This window comes from Ranitomeya variabilis, chromosome 2 (assembly GCF_051348905.1).
Source record: "Ranitomeya variabilis isolate aRanVar5 chromosome 2, aRanVar5.hap1, whole genome shotgun sequence".
NCBI lineage: Eukaryota > Metazoa > Chordata > Amphibia > Anura > Dendrobatidae > Ranitomeya > Ranitomeya variabilis.
In genome coordinates this window covers 276,669,795-276,691,933 of record NC_135233.1, presented here as the reverse complement: position 1 = coordinate 276,691,933, position 22,139 = coordinate 276,669,795, and the positions used below count along the sequence as shown (strand labels likewise).

Here is a 22,139-nt window from a genome sequence, read left to right as displayed (position 1 = left end):
AGGGTCCTGGAAACGCCTCCATTCTGCTCCTGTCAGTGCTGAGCCTTCTACACTATTGTGCCTGTGAGGACCCCGCTGCAGCAGCTCCGGTCACCTCAGCACTCAACAGTCTAGTGCAAGGCTTCGGTGAGATCCCCGAGCCGTGGAAAGAGGCCCTCAGAGGAGCAACGTTACGCTACTCTAGTACTGCGCATGCCCGTCAAAACACATCGCCACCTGGAAGACTGCGCATGTCTCTTCATGCAGCGCAACCAATCAGACTGCGCCGCTGTGACATCCGCCTTCGTATTGTATGTTAGCCACTGTGGGAATTCTGCCGCTTCCTGATCCGTCTCGGACAATTCTAATTGGCGCGCTGAGTTTTTGTCTCTACTGTGATTGGGTGTTCTCTATAATGGGCGGTTTCAATATCGGGGTCACGTGATAAAGAGACCACTCAGTTTTGTAGCGCGCGGCATTTGAAGCTGTTTATCTGTTGGTGCACGTTGGGAGGCGTCGCTGGGTGGTAGCGGCTTGTGTGATGTGCGCCCCCCACTGTCTGCTCTCTTAGCTGCCGTCTGCCCACAGTAACTGAGAGTCCCTACCGTTGGTGAGTTGTCACGGGGCTGTTGGCAAGTGTGACTGGGTTTATAATGCAGTAGTGCTGCCAATATGGAGGAGACACCCAGTACTGTCCGTCTACAGCTGCTGGGAGCTGACAGTGACTGGTAATGGCCCCTCAATGTCACAGTGCGGTATAGGGGCTCAGTATGGGCACAGGGCGCTGCCCACACCTCAGAATCACAGTGGGGCGTTACATGTTGGCATAGCCACTGCTGCCCCCAGTAGTGTCCTGTGCAGTCAGCTGGCCCCCCAACAACAGCCCATTTAGCCATCGTCTGTATTGGGAGCCCGGCCAGGATGGGGTCAGTTATGTACATGGTGTAACTACTCTGGCGGCATTGATTGCAGCGTTAAGAAGGGAAAGTCCTGGAAACCCCAGGAGGGCAGACAGTTACTGATGTGCTAATGATGCAAACATATTCAGAACATGTCGCTTTATTCAGTAGAGATAAGCAACACAGGCAGCAATCCCTGCACTTGGCTGCTATCACTGAGGTTATTAATGGTTGTGTGAGGGATGTTCTGCTGTGCTGACTGCCCTAAGGCAAATCATCAAGATCCGCTGCTGGCAGCCAACTTTGCAATTCCCTACTAATAATGTCCCATATGCTTGAGACAAGTCCGGAGACGCTGCTGGCCATGTTAGCACCTTTAGGCCATTCAGGCTGCTCACAGTAGCACGAGCAACATGTGGCCTAAGGTTGTCTTGAAAAATGGCTCCCGAGACACTTTGAAGAAATAGCTGTACTACAGGTTCCACCACCAAATCAATGTAACACCGAGCTATTAGTGTACCTGTAATGAGGACTAGAGGGGTCCGGCTACCTACTGTACATTATCCCACCATAATCCCAGGAGGACAGGAGTGATGTTTCTTCTGTGACTTCTTTCTTGGTGTTGCAGTGCCATTGTTGAGGCGTGTCGTAGTGGAGGGGGTTTCCTTACCAATAGCGTTATTAGTTTTCTGTTATTTTAGTTCTTGTCCTCAGTGTGGCAGGGAAGTCGGCCTGTTTTTTCCTATGATGGTGACATTAGGGATTTCATAGGAATACACAGGCTGCCTTCTGTGTCACATGGAAGATACTAGAAGTTAATTAAAGCGCAATGGCGTGGGATGATACTGTAGCTTAGTAAACTATCGTTAAGGATACTTCTCTATTTACATGACGTATGGAAAAGTTTGAGAGTGTGTGTGTGTGTATATATATATATATATATATATATATATATATATATATATATATATATATATATATATATATATAGTCTTTCTTGCAGTCTGGGAAAAAAAAACCTGATTTGATTTTCACACGTTTCCTAATGCCATGGTGCTTCCCACCCCATAGTGAATGCTTCCGTTCATAACGTGTGCCAATTATCGTTATTGTAAGTGGATTTGCACTTGTTGACCCGTCATGGTACAGACTATGCAGATTATTGGGATGGGCAATTGGTAATGCAATTGTTTTGTTCCCATACAATTTGTGCATTGATGTCTGCACAACATTTTACACAAGGGGTTGTGCAGTTGATGAGTTTTTTTTATTTTGTGATGAATTGTACATGTACTGAATACTGATATTTGCTGGCCAACCCTCTAATGGACAGGATGCAGTCAGATCACGGTTTGTGCCATAGCATAACTGTACCATGTAAAACAAGACTTAGAGTAACTGTTTAAAAGTTATTTAATAAAACATCAATAGTACACCTCCAACATAGTCGTAATGTATCTTGTAGAGAAATCCACTTTTTTTTTTTTCTCATTCTCAAAATTTTCACTACACAGGTAAACTATCTTCAAGGAGCACACATTTTCCCATTACGAAGATAGATGACAGTTGGTGCTCATAAATTCTATGGAGAAGTTTCAGGAGTCCTTATAGCAGAATGTCTGGTGGCCTCCAGCTCTTCCCCTCTCCATACAACTTTAACATTTTAAAAGCACCATCTGTCCTACCTGTCCATGGGGAAATCTGCATCTGACTTATGACATAAGTTACAATAACTATTACTCTTAAGTGTGGTTTGACTTGCAGAAAGGAGGGAATGGGTGATTTAGTAATACCCTTGTTTTACAGTATTGGCCGTAGTAATTGGCAATCTATAACCCCTCTGTAAAGACAATGATCACCTGTATTCTGTTTAATGTGTGGCATACAGTAAAACTTGTGTCCTTTATCACCCCATTGTGATCTTCTTCTTTTTCAGATTGCAAGAGAAATCTAAAAATCATTGACACTGAGTTTACGTTCATATTTAAACCTGGAGCGATCTACTCAAAAACCAACAAAAGTGCCAATAGGCACGAAGAGCCCCTTGCAGCAGCTGCGACGTATGGTGCTAAAAGACATAAAAAATGAACCTAGCGTGACTAGTGGTCTGAAGCGGCCACTAAGTTGGCTCAAAAGGAGAATGGGTGATTCTGGATGTCAATCTTCACTACCATGTGACTCAAAGTTTGGGAAAGGCGATGTGGAACAAGATCTGGATTGTGCCTCTGCAGCTTTAAAAAGTGAACAAAATCTGAATATTCGCACAGACCGCACAAACACTACACTGGCCCTTCAAGATGAAGAAGGAAATGCAAGTCTTCTTGGTAAGATGGAAATCTCTGGACTAAGAGGCCTAAAGAACAATGATGGTGTAGTCTCTCCTGCTCTGAGTAAAGAGAAGCTGCCACATGATGGTCTCTTCTCTTCTCCCGATTCCTACTCTGCATCTACAGGCTTTAGTGTCTCCAACATGTCCCTGTCCTACTTTACAGACCCTACAGCTTCCAATGAAAGTGAAGCGCAGGATCCTTCTGAGATGTCTATCAATAAAGACAAATATTTCAGCACTCCAATGCCATCAAGAGAAAGGGTGAAGAAAAAGCTTACTCCAGTTATGGAAGTTGATATTGAATCGATTATGTCAGATGAGTCTCAACCTCAAGACAAACTATCAAGAATAGATATGCTTCCCAAGAAATCGTACCCTATGAATGTCTTGTTGCATGAAAGTCCCACAAAGACTCCACTATATAGAAGTTTCTTTGCTACCGAGTGCCAAGAAATAGTTAATCAAATCGTTAACTTAGAAACGGATGCTAGAACCCCAGGCAAGCGTAAAGTGGAAGAACTTGATTTGTCTACCATTGATGCAGAACCTCCTCCATATGACTGTACACCTATGAAGTCAATGCTGGCTTGTGAAGTGGCCAAAATGATATCGTCTCTGGAAAATAGCCCTGTCAATGAAGGGCCATCACTATTTGCAGTGAGTCTTCTGGATCTTGAAAAGACTGATATGCAGCTCAATTACTTTAACCTATCTGAATGTCAAATTCAAAATAACACAGGGTGTTCTGCGAGTGACGCTGAAGGGCTTTCTCTCTTAGGTGATGGGCTGACTGGTGTATGTGCTAAGAGGCAGAGGATGGAACCACTTGAGAAAAATGACTGTGAGGTAAATCAAGAGGATAAAATATTGTCACCTTTGCCTATTTCTGCCACCAGCAAATCCTGTGGTGAAAATATAACTCAAGTCATGTCCAGCAACATACTACATATGGAACAGAAGCTGCCTGACAATGTAATAACACTGGGCATGGCTTCTCCTCAGGTTGTCAACCAAGTAATGAAGACTTCACCTCAAACTTTGGTCATTACTATGAAAAATTCTGTATGTAAAGGACCCTCTACAACCTGGATGAAACAGATGGACCAATCGGATGAGTATAACCTGTGTGCCAGTACTGCACAGGACATTGAGGTAACCTATGATGAGCTGCCACCAACTGATACGACTCATGAGATTGAGAAGAGCAAGGCATTGACTGAGCCTTGGCTGAGCATTACATCTATACATGAGGAGATGACTATAGAAAATGCCACTCACGTGATTGAAATTGTGCCACCTACCTCTAATACAACACAAGATATACCATTTATTCAGGAGGAAGTTAATCTAGGGAATACCACGCAGGTCATTGAGATGGTAGGGCCGCCTGCTAACACGACTCTGGACATTGCCTCAGTTCATGATGTTGCAATTTCTGGCAATACTACGCAGGTTACGGATGCAGTGCCACTCTCTGCCAATACCACCAAGGATATCACACCTGTGCATGAGCGAGTTACTGCTGCCAACACAACACAGATAATTGACGTGGCATCACAAATTCTGGCAAACACTACACAAGACATGTCATCCATGCTTGAGAGCAAAGCGGCCAACACCACTCACGAAATTGAAGTGGTACCACAGTCGTGTGTAAATGCTGCACAAAACGTTGCACCAGTTTATGTGGCAGCAACACTAACCAATACAACTCAAGACATTGAGATCATTCCCAAAGCTTCTGCTCATGAAGCATCGGGTACGACTGCAATTTGTGATGTTTCAATTTCAACCTGTTGCACTCAAGATGCAGGAGGCATGCAGAAATCTGTGGTTGTTCCAAGAGCGAGTGAAGCGACTGCTACCCCATGTACTGACCCTAATCCCAAAGCACTTTGTAATGCTAAAGAAAGTTGTGTGCAAACGACAGCTAATCATAGTAACCTCAGTAATGAGGAGACCCAGCCTCCCTTAAATATGACTCTAGATGCACCAGCTCGGCACAGTGATGTGATCTGTGATATAAGCCTTCCTGAAGCTACAGGAACAAAAGCCGAAATATCGATTTCAAATTCTGGCCATAGCTTGAATGCAGACAATGAGGGCTTGATGATAAATGATGGTAGAAATGTTTCCAAAACTGACCCGAAACGAGAATCTTTAGTGGGTGATAATGGTTATGACTTGCCGTCGGTAGCCCAAAATGCACAAACCTTTGTTGTAACTTGTGTCGCTACTGGTCCCAGTATACTTGTGACTCCACCTGTTCTGGCCAATCCTAATGGTACTAATGGTACAGAAGAGCAAAAATTGGAAGGATCTCAGAAATGTGGCAGCCACTGTGACCCAGGAATGATGGCTTCCCTGACAGAAGTGGGTAACGGCAAAGAATCTGCTGATCGCCCATTACTCTCTGAATCCTGTTGTATGATGCAGGAAGAAGAAAATGCTCATGATATCAGTGTCTTTTCTGTTGGATCGCTTTCTTTTGTCACCTCCACACCTGTTGCTGGAATAAATGATTTTCAATATCAAAAAACTGTCATGGATCCTATGCAACAAGACCCTAGTTTGTCCATTGGCTCTGTAATCGATGAATCTGCAAATAAGGTCTCGAGAGGACCACAAATGAACACCCCACATGATGCACAGGGATTGCACTGTAAAGATCAGCTAGAAACGTCACATGGATCATCTATCCCTCTCAGATTGCGGAGGGGCTTGGTTCCTCCATCAGATGCCATGGCTTCAACATCTGGCATCCCATCAGCACGCCGTTCTCTAGCGCTGAGTCAGAATCCAGCAAGGGAAGCTGCAGTCTCTAAAATTGCACGGGGGGGTGGAATACCAGTGAGGGGTATTATCCGCCCCCCAATGGTTCACCAAAGTTTGCAAAGGGTTAGCCTGGGAAACCCAAAGCTAGCCATGGAAGGCATAGGAGGAAGTGTAATAAGCAAATCTGCCACTGGAAGCCGATTCAGAGCGCCAAAAGCCACTGCTGTTAAGGTTTGTAGGATTTACTAAATACTTAGGCAATGTCTAACTTTTCCGGCTCACTTGGCTCAAGTTGTTTAACTTTTGTTTCATAAATCAATAGTGCACAGGAAAATAAGCAACTTTGTAATAGAACTTATCAGAGAAATCTGCTTCTTTCTCCTCCTAAAATTCCCCCGCTCCCCTGACATGTGAATTGAGAAGTAGTCCAAGGAAGAAAGAAGCAGATTTCTCAGATTTATTGCAAAGATTCTTATTTTCTTGTGCACTATTGATTTATGAAATGATTATTATGACAGTCACTCTTTAAAGTGGTTGTCCAGTCTAGAATTACCAGTATGCAGGCACTGAGTGCAGACTTGTGTATCCTCCCAGCACACGCACTGTCCACTGTGGATTTACCAGTTCCTATGCTGAGGATGCAGGAACCTACTATATTCTCTACAATCTGTAGTAGGTCTTTCATATTATTCATTATTTCAGTCTTCTTCGTAGGTAAAGTCAGCTATGACATATTCACAGCTACCACCTGCCCCCTCTTCTGATAAACCACAATCCCGATTAGGGGTCCCAGGTCCCTCTAGAAAATTGTCTATTGGAGGCCAGAATGCTGTCCTGAATCTGCATGATGCTCCAAGTGTGAGGACTGTTTCAGGTGTTCGTCCACCAACATCTACAGGTGAGAACACAGCATTTCCAAACAATGGGTATTAATGTTACTTTGTAAATGGTAGAAATGCTGTTGGCTAACTTAATTTTTCTTTCACATGGACAGGCCTTATAAGACCGGGAACATCCTCAGTACGCCCCCCTCTTCCACAATCTCAAAAGGCTTCTCCAAAACTTAAATCTCAAGTCCAAGGTGAATCAAAAACAAATGTAGCGTTTTTAAAGGGGTTGGACACTTTCTCTTGATAGTGCAGCTTTCCTTACACTGACCAGCTCTTCAGTCCATATGATGGCTGCTGGCGGAGGAGCACATGGCCAGAGTGTTTCATAACTGACAGCCGGATTTAACACTTGCCAGCCTGAAGTGCGTCACAAATACTGCCCATCGGCACCCCCTTTCACGTGATCTGGGTGGGGGTGTCGATGGTGCCCATGCCTGTCATTGTGACCAGGGCTGTGGAGAGGGTAAGCCAAACCTCCGACGACTCAATTTCCGAAACAGACTCCACCAAAATGGGCTCGGACTCCACAGCCCTGATTGTGACTCTCTCCTGTGAACGCTAGCTCAGTCACACACACTTATTTAATGCTGTGTATACATTGATTGGGAAGGCAAAGACTGTTACTGTCTCTGAGGAGTCTGGCTGTGTCTGACATAAGGATACCTGCACTCTACAGCTGTACAACTCCCTGCAACTGCTATACTGTATGCAGTAATGTTTTAGAATGTTGCTGCCCTGCATTTGTCTATGGATGGTCTGGAATTTTTGAAATGTACACAAGACAAAAACCTATATAAGTTTTTTGCCTTGCCACTATTGTACAGTCCTAGTCAATGATTTTCCCACACCATTTTTGCAGTACAATCAATGTCGTAACAACTCGAGAATTTTTGTTTGGGTCCCTTTTTTTTTTTTTTTCTTTCCCTTTTTGTAGTGGTAAAATGAATGTCATTCAAGACCAACTTGTCCTGCAAGAAAAAAGTTATGGCTCTTGGAAGAGGGGAGAATTCAGAGCGACAGAAAATTGCCTCGATAGGAATGGGGTTAATGAGTGTCTTGTGACTGTCTTGTAATTCTAGCAATCCAAGGTGGTCCATCACTGCTGATGGTCTTCTACTTACAATACTAATTGTGACTGCCGCATTTCATTTATCACAATTCTGTGTTACAGGATTAGCTGCCAATAAAAATCCTAGAGAAATCCCTACATTTGGGTGTCGACGAGAAATTGGAACCAAAGCTGAAGGGACATCTGCTGTAAGACCCTCTGCAAGACAGCACCCTCCTGCACTAGGCTCCGCTACTGAAGCTAATAGTCAAGCTAGTCCTTCCCTAAACCAGATGGCGCAGTCCAAAGCTGAAAACCAGAAGGAACAATGCTCAAAGTCCACAAAAGCTGATGTTTCAAGTGTTCCTTCTGTTTCTACTGGTAAGGAACGAGGATTTTGGCCCAAAATTCAGATTTCCGTATGAGTAGTGAATTACTTCCTGTGTATCCCTGTGATGATCCCAGCTACAAACATGTGCGGTAAGAAAACCTAGGGACAGTTTGTGTAGGAGACAGCAAAAATATAACCTGCAGCCTTTTAGGCTATATTCCCATGGTGAGTACTTGATGTTGAAGCATTTTTTGCACCTATTGGCTAAACTATCCGCAGCACAGATTACAAGGGCCAATCCAAGTCTGTATCCGTGAATAAACACATACAGCACATGGAGAGGATCAGTTTAGTCTGCATTTAACATTGCAAAGTATAAGAGAAGCTTTGTAACTTTATTTATCCGTCTGTGAAAAGCACTAATAAAATTGACTGCGATGGACACATGGACCATACACTGATAACACCGGTACCATCTTTTGTGTCATGTATGTGTTTAAACATGGATACTTGAATGATGCATGAGTGAGACAAATAAGTGAGCAGCTCCCTATTACTGGAGTTCTCAGTGGGGTTCAGATTGCTCACGGTGTTGCTCATTTAGGGTGCGTTACCACAGTGGTGTCACTTTAATGAGAGCACTCCTATAGTGCACGTGTCACATTCTAATTAATCTTCATTCTTTAAAAGTAAGTCACTGCTTTTGCATCAAAAAAACTGTTCTGACAAATCCAAACATAGATTTTTTTTTTATTTTTTTTTCCTATGTGTATTTTTCAGCCAGAAAAATCTACATAAAAAAACCCTGCATGCCGGTAGCAGTGTTCAGTGGCCATGCCGTAATCATCGCCTTTTAATAGTAGACTAAGCTTGCACATACCCACTATTTATCTTGGGAGTCAATGTTGTCCTATTAAAGGGAACTGAACAACTTGAATTTTCTTAGATTTGTTTTAACCATCAGAAATCTATTAACTTATTTTTTATTTTTTTTTCTCTCTAATAGAGTTGTCTGTCTCTGGACATGACCGATGCCGGCATCTAGAGGTATTTGGCAAACTTCTCTTGTTTTAGTGTTCAACTCTGGCAAGTTGATCTACATAATGTTATAGACTGGTAAACCTTTGGGTGTTTTCTGTAATAACTGCAGTGTTTCTCATTACATTGCCAGCTGGTTTCCCTTTTAGTAGAAGTGCACACAACATACTTTGTCATGTGCTTTATTTTTTTTAATTTATTTATTTATTTTTTATAGCGCTGGGGTGATTCTTCCAATGTAAGGTCCCTGCACCCAGTCTGATACTTGCCTGCCAGTGTCTTCACCTTTTATCACCTTCGGTCTCCGATAATTTGTGATTTGCTGGATTGCTCCAGTGTTTCATTGTGTGCCAGAGGTCACAACCTAATACAAATCTGAGAGCCTCTTTCTGCCTCTCATAAACCTGCATTGAGTACTTGTGATGTAGCTTATCTGACTTCAAGCCAATCAGAAGCTGCAATCACAAGATGGTGCCACGGGCCTGGAGTGACGGCTGAAAGACTCTGAGGGGTAGTAAAACTGGGCAGGGACCTTAGTTTATTACGACCACTCCAGCACTGGGAAAGAACACGAATGGAGCTTTAACCCCTTTCTGCCATATTCCGTACTATCTTGTCGAGGTGACCTGGGACTTAATTCCCAGGGACGGTATAGTACGTCATGGGCGATCAACCACGCTCACGGGGGGAGCACAGCCGATCGCTGCCGGGTGTCAGCTGATTATTACAGCTGACATTCGGCACTATGTACACATTAACCCCCGTAACACTGCGATCAAAGATGATCGTGGTATAGGGAAGCGTCGCGCAGGGAGGGGGCTCCCTGTGTGCTTCCCTGAGACCCTCGGAACAACGTGATGTGATTGCGTTGTTCCGAGCGTCTCCTCCCTGCAGGCCAGGGTCCAAAATGGCCTCGGGGCTCTTTCCAGGTCAGCAAGCCTGCAGCACTGCCTGTCAGATCGCTGATCTGACAGTGCTTTGAAAAGTGTCAGATCAGCGATCTGATACTATACAACCATGTCCCACCCTGGGACAAGGGAAAAAAAAAGTTAAAAAAATATTTACATGTAAAAATAAATATATACGAAATTCATGATTAGCTGGTTTTTGTTCATTCTGCCTCACAAAAACTGGAATAAAAAGGGATCAAAAAAGCGTGAAAATGGTACCAATAAAAACGTCAACTCGTCCCGCAAAAAACAAGACCTCCCATGACTGTGGACCAAAATATGGACAAATTATAGGTCTCACAATGTGGAGACACAAACATTTTTTGCAATAAAAAGCGTCTTTTAGTGTGTGACGGCTGCCAATCCTAAAAATCCGCTAAAAAACCCGCTATAAATAGTAAATCAAACGCCCCTTCATCACCCCCCTAGTTAGGGAAAAATAATTTTAAAAAAAATGTATTTATTTCCATTTTCCCGTTAGGGTTGGGGTTTGGATTACATTTACGGTTAGGGTTTCAGTTAGAATTGGGGGAAGGGGGGGTTTCCACTGTTTAGGCACATCAGGGGCTCTCCAAACGCGACATGGCGTCCGATCTCCATTCCAGCCAATTCTGCGTTGGAGAAGTAAAACTGTGCTCCTTCCCTTCCGAGCTCTCCTGGTATCGGTGTACTCGGGACAAATTGGACAACAACTTTTGGGGTCCAATTTCTCCTGTTACCCTTGGTGAAATAAAACCAATTGGAGCTGAAGTAAATTTTTTGTGAAAAGAAGTTAAATGTTCATATTTTATTTTTTAAAACATTGCAAAAATGCCTATGAAATGCCTGAAGGGTTAATAAACTTCTTGAATGTGGTTTTGAGCACCTTGAGGGGTGCAGTTTTTAGAATGGTGTCACACTTAGAAAATAACCATCGTATTGACCCCTCAAAGTTACTTCAAATGTGATGTGGTCCCTAAAAAAAAAACCAAAAAAAACAAACTTTCTTTTAACCCCTATAACTCCCTAACAAACATTTTTATTCCAAAATTGTGCAGATGTAGACATGTGGGAAATGTTACTTAAGTATTTTGTGTAACATATCTCTGATTTAAGGGCATAAAAATTCAAATTTGGAAAATTGCGAAATATTTTTAGATTTTCGCCAAACTTCGTGGGTTTTTTTTTTTTTCACAAATAAACGCAGGTAATATCAAAAATCTTCCCACTATCATGAAGTACAATATGTCAGGAGAACCTCATAAAGGGACAGTGGTCAGAATTGTAAAAATTGTCCCGGTCATTAACGTGCAAACCACCCTTGGGGGTTAAAGAACAAGTTATGATTTTTTTTTTTATTATTATTTTGGTAGTGTGGCTTGGGCATAGCATTAAGAATGCTTGACATTCCAACGATTCTGGCACTCTTGTATATGTTGACTGAAGATTTTAGTCAACACAATGAACTTTCTTCCTCGTGTAAGATTAAATCTGAGGAGATCCTGATGACTTTCATGGTAGCTGGTTTTCTCAGGCTAAAATGAGCAGCCCTATGGCCTATTATAATTTAAGATGACTTGTAACACTGCATTAATATGTAAATTTATATATATTTACTTAGATATGCAAGTGCTGTCATGAGAGGCATTGGAAGCTTCTGCAGGAGATTGAAGACCTTAAAAACCGTTTTGGTGAGTGCGTTCTATATTCTTTTCAGTCATTGTGAATCAATAAAGCAAAGAAGCTAGAAATTGTGCTGCATGTAAAATACTGGGTCCATAATAGGCAGACATGGGAGAGTATTCTGCCCCAAAAAAAGATTGCACCTCTAATTGGACAAAATTGTAAGTCTTAATTTCCAAAATAACATTGACAATGGTGAAATTTCTCCAACTGGCTAATCTTTGCTGTGCCTTGTTTGGTAAATGTACATGCTTTACTAAAATGAAGTTAAATGGTCACTGCAGTTTCAACGTACTTTTGCATAAAACAGTACAAGCAAATATAAGAAACCCGTAATAGCTTATCAGAGAAAATGCTTCTTTCTTCACAATAATATTATACATTTTTATGGCGCTTTACATGTGAGAAGGAGCAAATATAGACAAATACAACTAAACATGAGCAAAAAACAAGGCACACAGGTTCATAAGGAGGGAGGACCCTGCCCGCGAAGGCTCAGTCTGCAGGGGGTGGGTGACGATACACTAGGAGAGGGTAGAGCTGGTCATGCGGCAGTTCAGTAGACTGAGGATCACTGCAGGCTGTAGGTTTGTCGGAAGAGGTGGGTCTTCAGGTTCTTTTTGAAGGTTTCTATGGTAGGCGAGAGTCTGATGTGTTGTGGTAGAGAGTTCCAGAGTATGGGGGAAGCACGGTAGAAGTCTTGGATGCAAAAGAACATCTAAACAAGCCTGATGCATTTTGGAAACAAGTCTTGTGGATCGATGAGGTTAAAATAGAAGTCTTTGGACACAATGATCAAAGGTATGTGTTCAGAAAAAAGGTCACAGAATTTCAAGAAAATAACATCTCGCCAACCATTAAACATGGGGGTGGATCAATCGTCCATCCAGTGTAGTTAAAATTTCCAAGTTTATTAGAACATTTAAAAAAACAGTTTTTAAAAAAGGAGAGAGACTCTCTGCCTGACGTGTTTCTGGCGCACCACGGCGCCCTTAGTCATAGGATCCAATACAAAGTGATTGAACAGGTTTATATATAACAAGGAACCAATCACAAGAATGGCAATTTCATTGGAAAAACTGCCGCTGTACACACAACAAAATTCTCTTTTAAAGCATATCAAAATTAAATGAATGTATGATTTTTGTTACCGCATAATTATAGCTATAAGTTTAATAAATATAAAAAAGATCATTCCTATAATTCATGCCGTGTGGGTGTTTGGCATCTAAGGTCAAAATCCAAAAAGCTTCCCGCAATGCTAATTGTTTTTTTGCAATCACCACCTTGGTGACTGACCCTTTCTATGCCAAAAAATGAAAAGTTTGATAGGTCTCCCTTATGCACAGTGTTTTGCAGCTCCAGAATAACCAGAATTGTTAGGGTATGTGTCCACGTTCAGGTTTGCTTCAGGCTTTGGTCAGGATTTTATGCAGGTAAAATCCTGACCAAAAATGCACCTGAGGTCACTGGCAGGTCACCTGCGGTGTTCCTGCGTGTTTTGCTCATTGTAGCAACATGCTGCGTTTTGAAAAAACACACCGCGCATGCGTTTTCGCAGCAAAAATGCATGCGTTTTTTAACGCATAGTGGAGACGGGATTTCATGAAATCCCTTCCACTATGCTGTAACATCTGGACGCTGCGTTTTTGACGCTGCAGATAAACGCAGTGTCAAAAACGCAGTGTTTCCTGAACGTGGACACATACCCTTACTGTTTGTTCGCTATATGTTCTGAAATTCTTTTTTTTATTTTCCTTGTGGTGTAACCTGTGTAACAAATGTTGCAAGCCTTGCACTTTATGCAATATATAACATGGTCAGAATCACAAATAATGAATGATTTTATTTTATAAGTGGCATTGTGATTGTAAGAAAAGGTTGTTCTTTTATCATCTGCAAATTGGCAGACATTACATCTGTTACCAGAGCATTTGTAAAAACCTTTGATAGCTATGATGTGGGAGTTTTATTTTGACGCACCATACTGGGAGACAAAATATTTCCCAGTGTGCAGCCTCTCCTAGCCACTACTACTATATTTATATATAATTTATTTTTTTAAATTAAAATCTGCGTCCGTTAAAAATAAAACATACAGTACTCTGAAAATCACGGGCAACAGGTGGATGACATCTGTGTGCTGTTCCTGATTTAACATTGCAAAACTGCTTCCAGCCATTGCAATGTATTGTTGTATGAGAAACTCGCTGGTAAAAACCGAAACCCTAATGTAACTTAGAACAAAAAACCTCATGTACACAAAACGCTACTAGACTGTCAATGTCAGAATGGGGCCTTAAAGTTATGGGATTTTCATAAAGGGGAGGAAAAAGTGAAAATTTACCAGTCATGAATGAGTTAATGCTGCACTGAAATATGGATTTAGTACACAATGTTTGGTATTGTAATTAATATAATTGCTGCTTATTACTTTTAGGTCAAGTATGTCATACTCAAGTAGAAGTGACCCATGTGGCTGCTCCATAATATGAAGGCTTGGAAGCATGAGAGCGCAGCTCTAGATGAAGGATGGGAATGCTTTCACGTTGTGTTCAGGCACCCATTTGTTGGTCCGGATGTCCGAACACCCCCGTCAAATGGGATCCTGTCATATGCGCAAACGGGAGCCATAGACTAGAACTGTCAGCAGAGCAACATTCGCTCTAACGTGCATCATTTTTGGGCGTATGTGCCTGTTGGAGGAGGGCACCCAGATGTAGTCTGCTACCCGACAGGACCAACAAACGCGATGTGAAGGCACACTTGGTTGCACGTGCTCACAAGCTTGTTACATAACTATTTGCAAAGCTGCCTAATAAGCATTGGGACAAAAGCTGCTACGTTATATGCACAATGAGTTCTTCACAGCCCAGCCATAAGTTATCCACATAAGATTATATATGTACACGGTCTTCTGTAATATTGTAATTTATGTTATTATATTCTGTGTAAAATAAATGCCATCATTGATTTAATTTTCAGTGTACTAGATTTTTTTTTTTAAATATATAACTTATGATCTAGTAATTTTATTTTCACCCATTCTAGTATGGGGAAATAAAAGCTGAATGTAAGTAGTAACCAAATTGCAGTTAATATGTAAGGATGTATACAATGGAATGGACTGTCTAAATCTGATAAAGCTTCGAAAAAGATAATTAGTAAAATAAAAAGACCCCCAAGAAAACATTACTGAACAATTTGCCTACTCCTAGATAAAATAAAATGGGAAAGTAAGAGGAAATGCATTAAAGATAGAAGAAAAGATCCATAACAGAAAATGGTCTCCAATTATAATTCTAAAAAGCCCCCCTGCTCATTCTATCCTTTTGGAGCAATAGTAATAAAGGGTTGTCCACTACTTACATTAAAAACATACAACTCTGCCCTTCACCTCTCCAAACAAACCTATTTCAACACCCTCATCACCTCGCTGTCCAATAACCCTAAACGTCTCTTTGACACTTTCCGGTCCCTACTCAACCCAAGAGAGCAGGCCCCAACCACAGATCTCCGCGCTGACGATCTGGCCAATTACTTCAAAGAAAAAATTGACCACATTCGACAGGAAATCATTTCCCAATCTCTTCATACCAAGCACTGTCCTCCCTCCCCCACTGCATCTAGTTCACTCTCTGACTTTGAACCAGTTACAGAAGAAGAAGTAAGCAGGCTCCTTGCATCTTCTCGCCCGACCACTTGCACCAGCGACCCCATTCCGTCGCATCTCCTCCAGTCCCTTTCCCCGGCTGTCACCTCTCACCTAACAAAAATATTCAACCTTTCCCTCACTTCCGGTATTTTTCCCTCCTCATTTAAGCATGCCATCATACATCCACTACTTAAAAAGCCCTCCCTCGATCAAAATTGTGCCGCTAATTATAGACCTGTCTCTAATCTTCCCTTCATCTCTAAACTCCTGGAACGCCTGGTCCACTCCCGTCTTACCTGCTATCTCTCAGATAATTCTCTTCTCGACCCTCTTCAATCTGGTTTCCGCTCTTTACACTCTACTGAAACTGCCCTCACTAAAGTCTCTAATGACCTACTAACAGCTAAATCTAATGGTCACTATTCCATGCTCATTCTCTTGGATCTCTCCGCAGCATTCGACACTGTGGATCATCAGCTCCTTCTCACTATGCTCCGCTCCATCGGCCTCAAGGACACCGTTCTCTCTTGGTTCTCCTCCTATCTCTCTGGCCGATCCTTCACTGTTTGTTTTGCTGGTTCCTCCTCCTCTCACCTTCCCCTTACTGTTGGGGTTCCTCAAGGATCAGTCCTAGGCCCCCTCCTCTTCTCTTTGTATACTGCCCCTATTGGACAAACAATCAGTAGATTTGGTTTCCAGTACCATCTCTATGCTGACGACACCCAATTATATACCTCTTCTCCTGTTATCACGCCGACCTTTTTAGAAAACACCAGTGATTGTCTTACCGCTGTCTCTAACATCATGTCCTCCCTCTATCTGAAACTGAACCTGTCAAAAACTGAACTCCTCGTGTTCTCTCCCTCTACAAACCTACCTTTGCCCGACATTGCCATCTCTGTGTGCGGTTCCACCATTACTCCAAAGCAACATGCCCGCTGCCTTGGAGTCATCCTTGATTCCGAGCTTTCATTCACCCCCCACATCCGATCACTGGCTCGCTCTTCTTATCTGCATCTCAAAAACATTTCCAGAATTCGCCCTTTCTCGGTCCCCCATGACAGCACTACGGAGAGAGGGGATCCGCCCTTCAGGGACAGGAAACCTACAGATACATAAGGGCGGTACCTCTCCCTCGCATCAGTTGGTTTCCTGTCCCTGACGGGGAACCTCTCTTCGGCAGTACCTGCAAAGAAGACGTCGTATCCAAGGACCGGGACCGGGCAGCCGAGTTCCGGCAGCGAGGAGGCTCCTGCCGCGGCGTGTCCGGCACCCGAAGCCGCCACCGCTGGGACCGAGGGGTTCTCCAGGGTGTGCGGGGGAGAGGCCGCCGCCGGACTCCGATGGACAAAGGGGCGCTGGTCACCCGGAGCTTCGGTGCAGGCTGCTGCACGCTCTGGGTGAAGAAAGATGGCCGCCGCTCCGGAAATGCGGCATCAACTTCCGGGTCGTCCCCGCGCGCATGCGCGGTAATATCTCCTCTCCCGGGGATGTGCGCAGGACCGGAAATGAGGAAGAACGCCGGGGGAGCGCCGGATTCAAAAAGGGAGATGGTGCACACTTAGTTGTCGCACTATCTCCCTTTCATTATGGAGGACAGCGATTCCCAGCAGCTGCCAGCCAGGCAGCAGCAGCATAAGAAAAATGACCCAAAGAGCTCCAGAAGAAGTGGATCAAGCAGTCGATCCACACAGCGCAGCAGATCTGCTGCAAGGACTAACTCCCCTCCTCAGGAGACTCCACTACCAGATCCCGGCCCTCCTCCAGAACCGGTACCTGCCTTCACATCTGAATGGTGAGTGATCTTCGTGAAAGTATACACTCCTATAATAGGGCTCCCTCTTCTCCCTTACTAGGGTAAGAAGAGCCTGGAGAAAAAGAAAAATAGAGTCTGCCCCACATGTAACAAAGCTTTGCCGGTAACTTGGGGAAAAAAGCTTTGTAAATCCTGTATCCAGCATCTATTGTGTGAAGAAACCCCTGACTTTGCCTCTGAACTTAAAAATATAATTAGATCAGAAGTTCAGAATGCCCTGTTATCCTCCAAAAAAGGGAAGGAAAAGGCGAAGGAGACGGTATATGCTCACTCTGTCCGATCCTCATCTGAGGACGCGGACTCTGATGATTCCAAATCCTCCCTATCTTCCTCTGATGAAGATTCGGGCCGTCACTGTTTCCCATTAGAGGAAGTGGACGCTTTAGTTAAAGTCGTCAGGGCCACCATGGGGGTTGAGGATCCCAGGCCTGATAAAACGGCTCAAGACATCATGTTTGGAGGTCTGACACAAAAAAAGCGGAGAGCTTTTCCGTTAAACTCCAATGTCCAGACTCTAATCAAAAAAGAATGGGAGAAACCAGACAGAAAAAATTCTTCAGTACCCTCGCTGAAAAGAAAATATCCCTTCGATGATGAAGCGTCCACTTCTTGGGACAAGGCACCCAAATTGGACGTGGCAGTAGCCAAAGCTTCAAAAAAATTCGCGCTCCCATTTGAGGATATGGGTACCCTCAAAGACCCCTTAGACAAAAAAGCAGATACCTTTCTCAAAGGGGCTTGGGAATCGGCTGGGGGTAGCCTGAGACCTGCAGTCGCGGCAACCTGCACCTCCAGGTCTTTAATGGTATGGGTTGACCAGTTGGAAAGCCAGATCAAGGACGGATCACCCAGGAATAAATTATTAGACTCAATCCCTGCAATTAGAGCTGCAGCAGCTTTCCTAGCAGACTCCTCAGCGGACTCAGTGCGTCTAACATCCAAAGCCGCTGCCCTCTCCAACGCGGCCAGAAGGACCCTTTGGCTTAAAAGCTGGCCAGGGGATCTCCAAACAAAGTTGAAGCTGTGTTCTATACCTTGCGAGGGAAACTTCTTATTTGGGGAAACCCTGGATGACATCCTCCAGAAAGCGGGTGACAAAAAGAAGGGGTTTCCAAATCTGGGACCAACCCCATTTAAACAGTCCTTTCGGAGTAGAAAATTTTTTCGTCGAAGACCACCTAGAGACCAAAATAAGTGGGAAGAAGGTAGAAGACGAGATAGAGGCTACCTCTTTGGCAACACCTCCCGTGATAAAAAACCCGCCAAATGACATTCTCCCTGCGGTGGGGGGAAGGCTCACCACATTTCTTCCTGCTTGGAAGAAAATTTCCAACAACACCTGGATTCTAAGACTCATACAATCTGGTCTAAAAATAGATTTCCTTTCCCTCCCTCCTCGAAATTATGTTGTGACAAAAATGAGGTCTTCGAAGATAGAGCAAGCGGCACTAGAAAAAGAGATTATCTCCCTTCTACAAAAAGCTGTAATTCGGGAGATTTCTCCTCAGGAAATGGGGGACGGGTTTTTCTCCCCTCTCTTTCTGGTACCGAAACCCGACGGGTCCTTTCGGACAATTATAAATTTAAGGAACTTAAACAACTACGTAAGAAATCACAAATTCAAAATGGAGACAATAAAATCCACAATAAAGATTCTCTTTCCAAATTGCTACATGGTTGTGATAGATCTAACCGACGCATATTATCATGTGCCCATCCACGAGCTTTCTCAAAAGTTTCTCAGGATGGCGGTGTCCATAAAAGGGAAAATAAGAAACTTCCAGTACAGGGCCCTTCCGTTTGGGATTTCTATAGCTCCGCGGATATTCACAAAAATAGTAGCGGAGATGATGGCCCACATAAGGGAACAAAACATTATCATAGTTCCCTACCTGGACGATTTTCTTATTGCCAGCGACTCGGCTCAAAGTTGCAGAGAACAGAGAGACCGAGTAATGACTATTCTAACGAACTTGGGTTGGCTCATAAATATAAAAAAGTCGAAGTTGGAACCCTCTCAGGTACAGGAGTTCCTAGGGCTGACGTTAGATTCCCGGGTTCAAGAGTGCCGGCTCCCGGGCCCCAAAAAGGACAAAATACTAGCCATGATAGCACAAACACTGCAAAACCCCTCCATGACTCTAAGGAGGGCAATGTCCCTATTGGGGTCCCTTTCCTCATGCCTGCCGGCGATACCCTTCGCACAATTCCACACAAGAGAGCTTCAGTGGCACATACTAGAATGGCAGGTAATATTAAAAAACAATCTGGAAAGCAGGGTCACTCTAAATTCCTCTGTTATTCATTCCCTTCTCTGGTGGGGAAAGAGCCAGAATATTTCAAGAGGGATTCCCTGGGTACCCGAAATATCCCGGGTAATAACAACCGATGCAAGTCCCAGGGGGTGGGGAGCCCACATGGGAAACAGAGTGACTCAGGGCAACTGGTCAATTCAGGAACTATCAGCATCCTCGAATCAAAAAGAACTCTGGGCAGTGTATCAGGCTCTCCTATCATTTCTTCCCTACATTCGAGGACATCATGTCCGAATTTTCTCGGACAATATAGTGACAGTAGCCTATATCAATCACCAGGGGGGAACAAGGTCTCAGTTACTGATGAATTCCTCCGCCAAAATTCTCCGCCTGGCGGAAACGAATCTACTCTCCCTTTCCGCACTACATATTCAAGGGTCAAAAAACGAGAAAGCAGACTACCTGAGTCGAACTCAGTTGAGACAAGGCGAATGGTCCCTAAATCAGTCCGTTTACAACCAGATCACGAGAATGTGGGGAACCCCAACAATAGATCTGTTCGCCAATCACAAAAACAAAAAAGTAAACAAATTTTGTTCTCTAAACCCAGAAGGGAATCCCCAGGCTCTGGATGCTTTTCTCATTCCTTGGACACACAAACTAACTTACGCCTTTCCACCAACCATCCTAATTCCGGCGGTCATCCGCAAGGTCAGAGAGGACAAAACAAAGATGATCCTTATTGCCCCATTCTGGCCAAAAAGGACATGGTTTTCCTGGCTAAGGATGCTATCAGTCTCAGACCCATGGGTTCTTCCGAATTTGCCAGACCTGTTACAGCAAGGACCGATCCTCCACCCACAGGAGACGAACTTGCATTTGACAGCCTGGCTTTTGAGCGGGAACTATTAATAAAAAGAGGGTTTTCAGACAACTTGGTTACAACATTATTAAAATGTAGAAAACCTATTACTACCAAAATTTATGGCAAAACATGGAAAAAATTCTTGTCTGTATCTAAAGTCAAAATCCAGGAGGGACCTTCAATTAATAAGATACTTGAGTTCCTACAAAAAGGGCTGGAACAAGGATTAGCGGTTAGTACCCTTAAGGTGCAGATAGCAGCCCTGGGTGCTCTCTATAACCAGAATATAGCAGCCAACCCGTGGATAATAAGATTCGTTAAAGCGGTAACAAGATCAAAACCTGTAGTTACCCAAAAGATGCCCTCATGGGACCTAAACTTAGTCCTTTCAGCATTATCTGGTCCACCATTCGAACCCATAGATGTGATTCCCATAAAAATACTGTCACTAAAAACCATTCTTCTAGTAGCCTTAACATCGGCACGCAGGATAAGCGACATTCAAGCCCTGTCCTCTAACCCCCCTTTCACAAAAATCATGGATGATAGAGTCACTCTAAAACCTGACCCGGCCTATTTGCCAAAAGTGGCAACAAAATTCCATAGGTCACAGGAAATATCCCTGCCGTCCTTCTGCCCGAACCCTAGAAATGAGAAAGAGCAGAACTTCCATAACCTAGACGTCAGAAGATGTCTAGTCCAATACCTAGATTCCACTAGGGAGTATAGGAAGGAAGGCTCTCTCTTTGTCTGTTTTCAGGGTCCCAGAAAAGGATTCCGGGCATCCAAGGGTACCTTGGCAAGGTGGATAAAAGAGGCAATAGCGTTGGCATATTCATCCACGGGGAATGCGATCCCGGACGGTATAAGAGCGCACTCCACAAGAGCAGTAGCTACCTCATGGGCTGAGAGGTCAGAGGTATCAATAGAACAGATCTGTAAGGCGGCCACCTGGTCATCACCGTCGACCTTTTTTAGGCACTATAGATTAAATCTAGCCTCTGTGTCTGACCTGACCTTCGGTCGAAGGGTTCTTGAGGCGGTGGTCCCTCCCTAAGCTTAATCTCTGCAATTCTCTCCGTAGTGCTGTCATGGGGGACCGAGAAAGTCATAGTTACTCACCGATAACGGTGTTTCTCGGAGCCCATGACAGCACTCGCTTATTTCCCTCCCATCACGAGTGCGGTGAGCACCTTTAATCACATATGATTTATATAGTTCATATATTACAATTTAGGCACGGGGTTCCTTTTCTGTTAAGAAATGTTATAATGTGGTATTTTCTCTGTTGTAAACTAACCTGGAGGTCCTCCGATGCTCTGTAAACCAACTGATGCGAGGGAGAGGTACCGCCCTTATGTATCTGTAGGTTTCCTGTCCCTGAAGGGCGGATCCCCTCTCTCCGTAGTGCTGTCATGGGCTCCGAGAAACACCGTTATCGGTGAGTAACTATGACTTTTCTTACTTTCGACTCTGCAAAAACTCTTACTGTCTCACTTATTCATTCTCGTCTGGACTATTGTAACTCTCTACTAATTGGCCTACCTTTTACCAGACTCTCCCCGCTCCAATCTGTCCTGAATGCTGCTGCCAGGATCATATTCCTCGCCAACCGTTACACCGATGCCTCTACCTTGTGCCAGTCAT

At 43.7% G+C, this 22,139-nt stretch overlaps 1 protein-coding gene across 1 annotated transcript; it reads left to right on the top strand.

The window, feature by feature from the left end:
• The first annotated feature begins 450 nt into the window (after positions 1-450).
• Positions 451-14,879, top strand: LOC143805519 (uncharacterized). The gene is made up of 8 exons (XM_077284983.1): positions 451-589; positions 2,815-6,213; positions 6,697-6,880; positions 6,977-7,063; positions 8,044-8,301; positions 9,258-9,298; positions 11,840-11,909; positions 14,342-14,879. The coding sequence occupies exons 2-8, from the start codon at positions 2,941-2,943 to the stop codon at positions 14,389-14,391; spliced, it is 3,963 nt and encodes a 1,320-aa protein (XP_077141098.1). The 5' UTR covers positions 451-589; positions 2,815-2,940; the 3' UTR covers positions 14,392-14,879.
• Positions 14,880-22,139: the final 7,260 nt, after the last annotated feature.

Bases quoted from the DNA above. Each gene is read 5' to 3' on its own strand.
- LOC143805519 (XM_077284983.1), top strand. From the start codon at position 2,941: ATGGTGCTAAAAGACATAAAAAATGAACCTAGCGTGACTAGTGGTCTG. The intron at 8,302-9,257 runs GTAAGGAACGAG...TCTCTCTAATAG, and splicing joins TGTTCCTTCTGTTTCTACTG to AGTTGTCTGTCTCTGGACAT. The intron at 11,910-14,341 runs GTGAGTGCGTTC...TATTACTTTTAG, and splicing joins AGACCTTAAAAACCGTTTTG to GTCAAGTATGTCATACTCAA.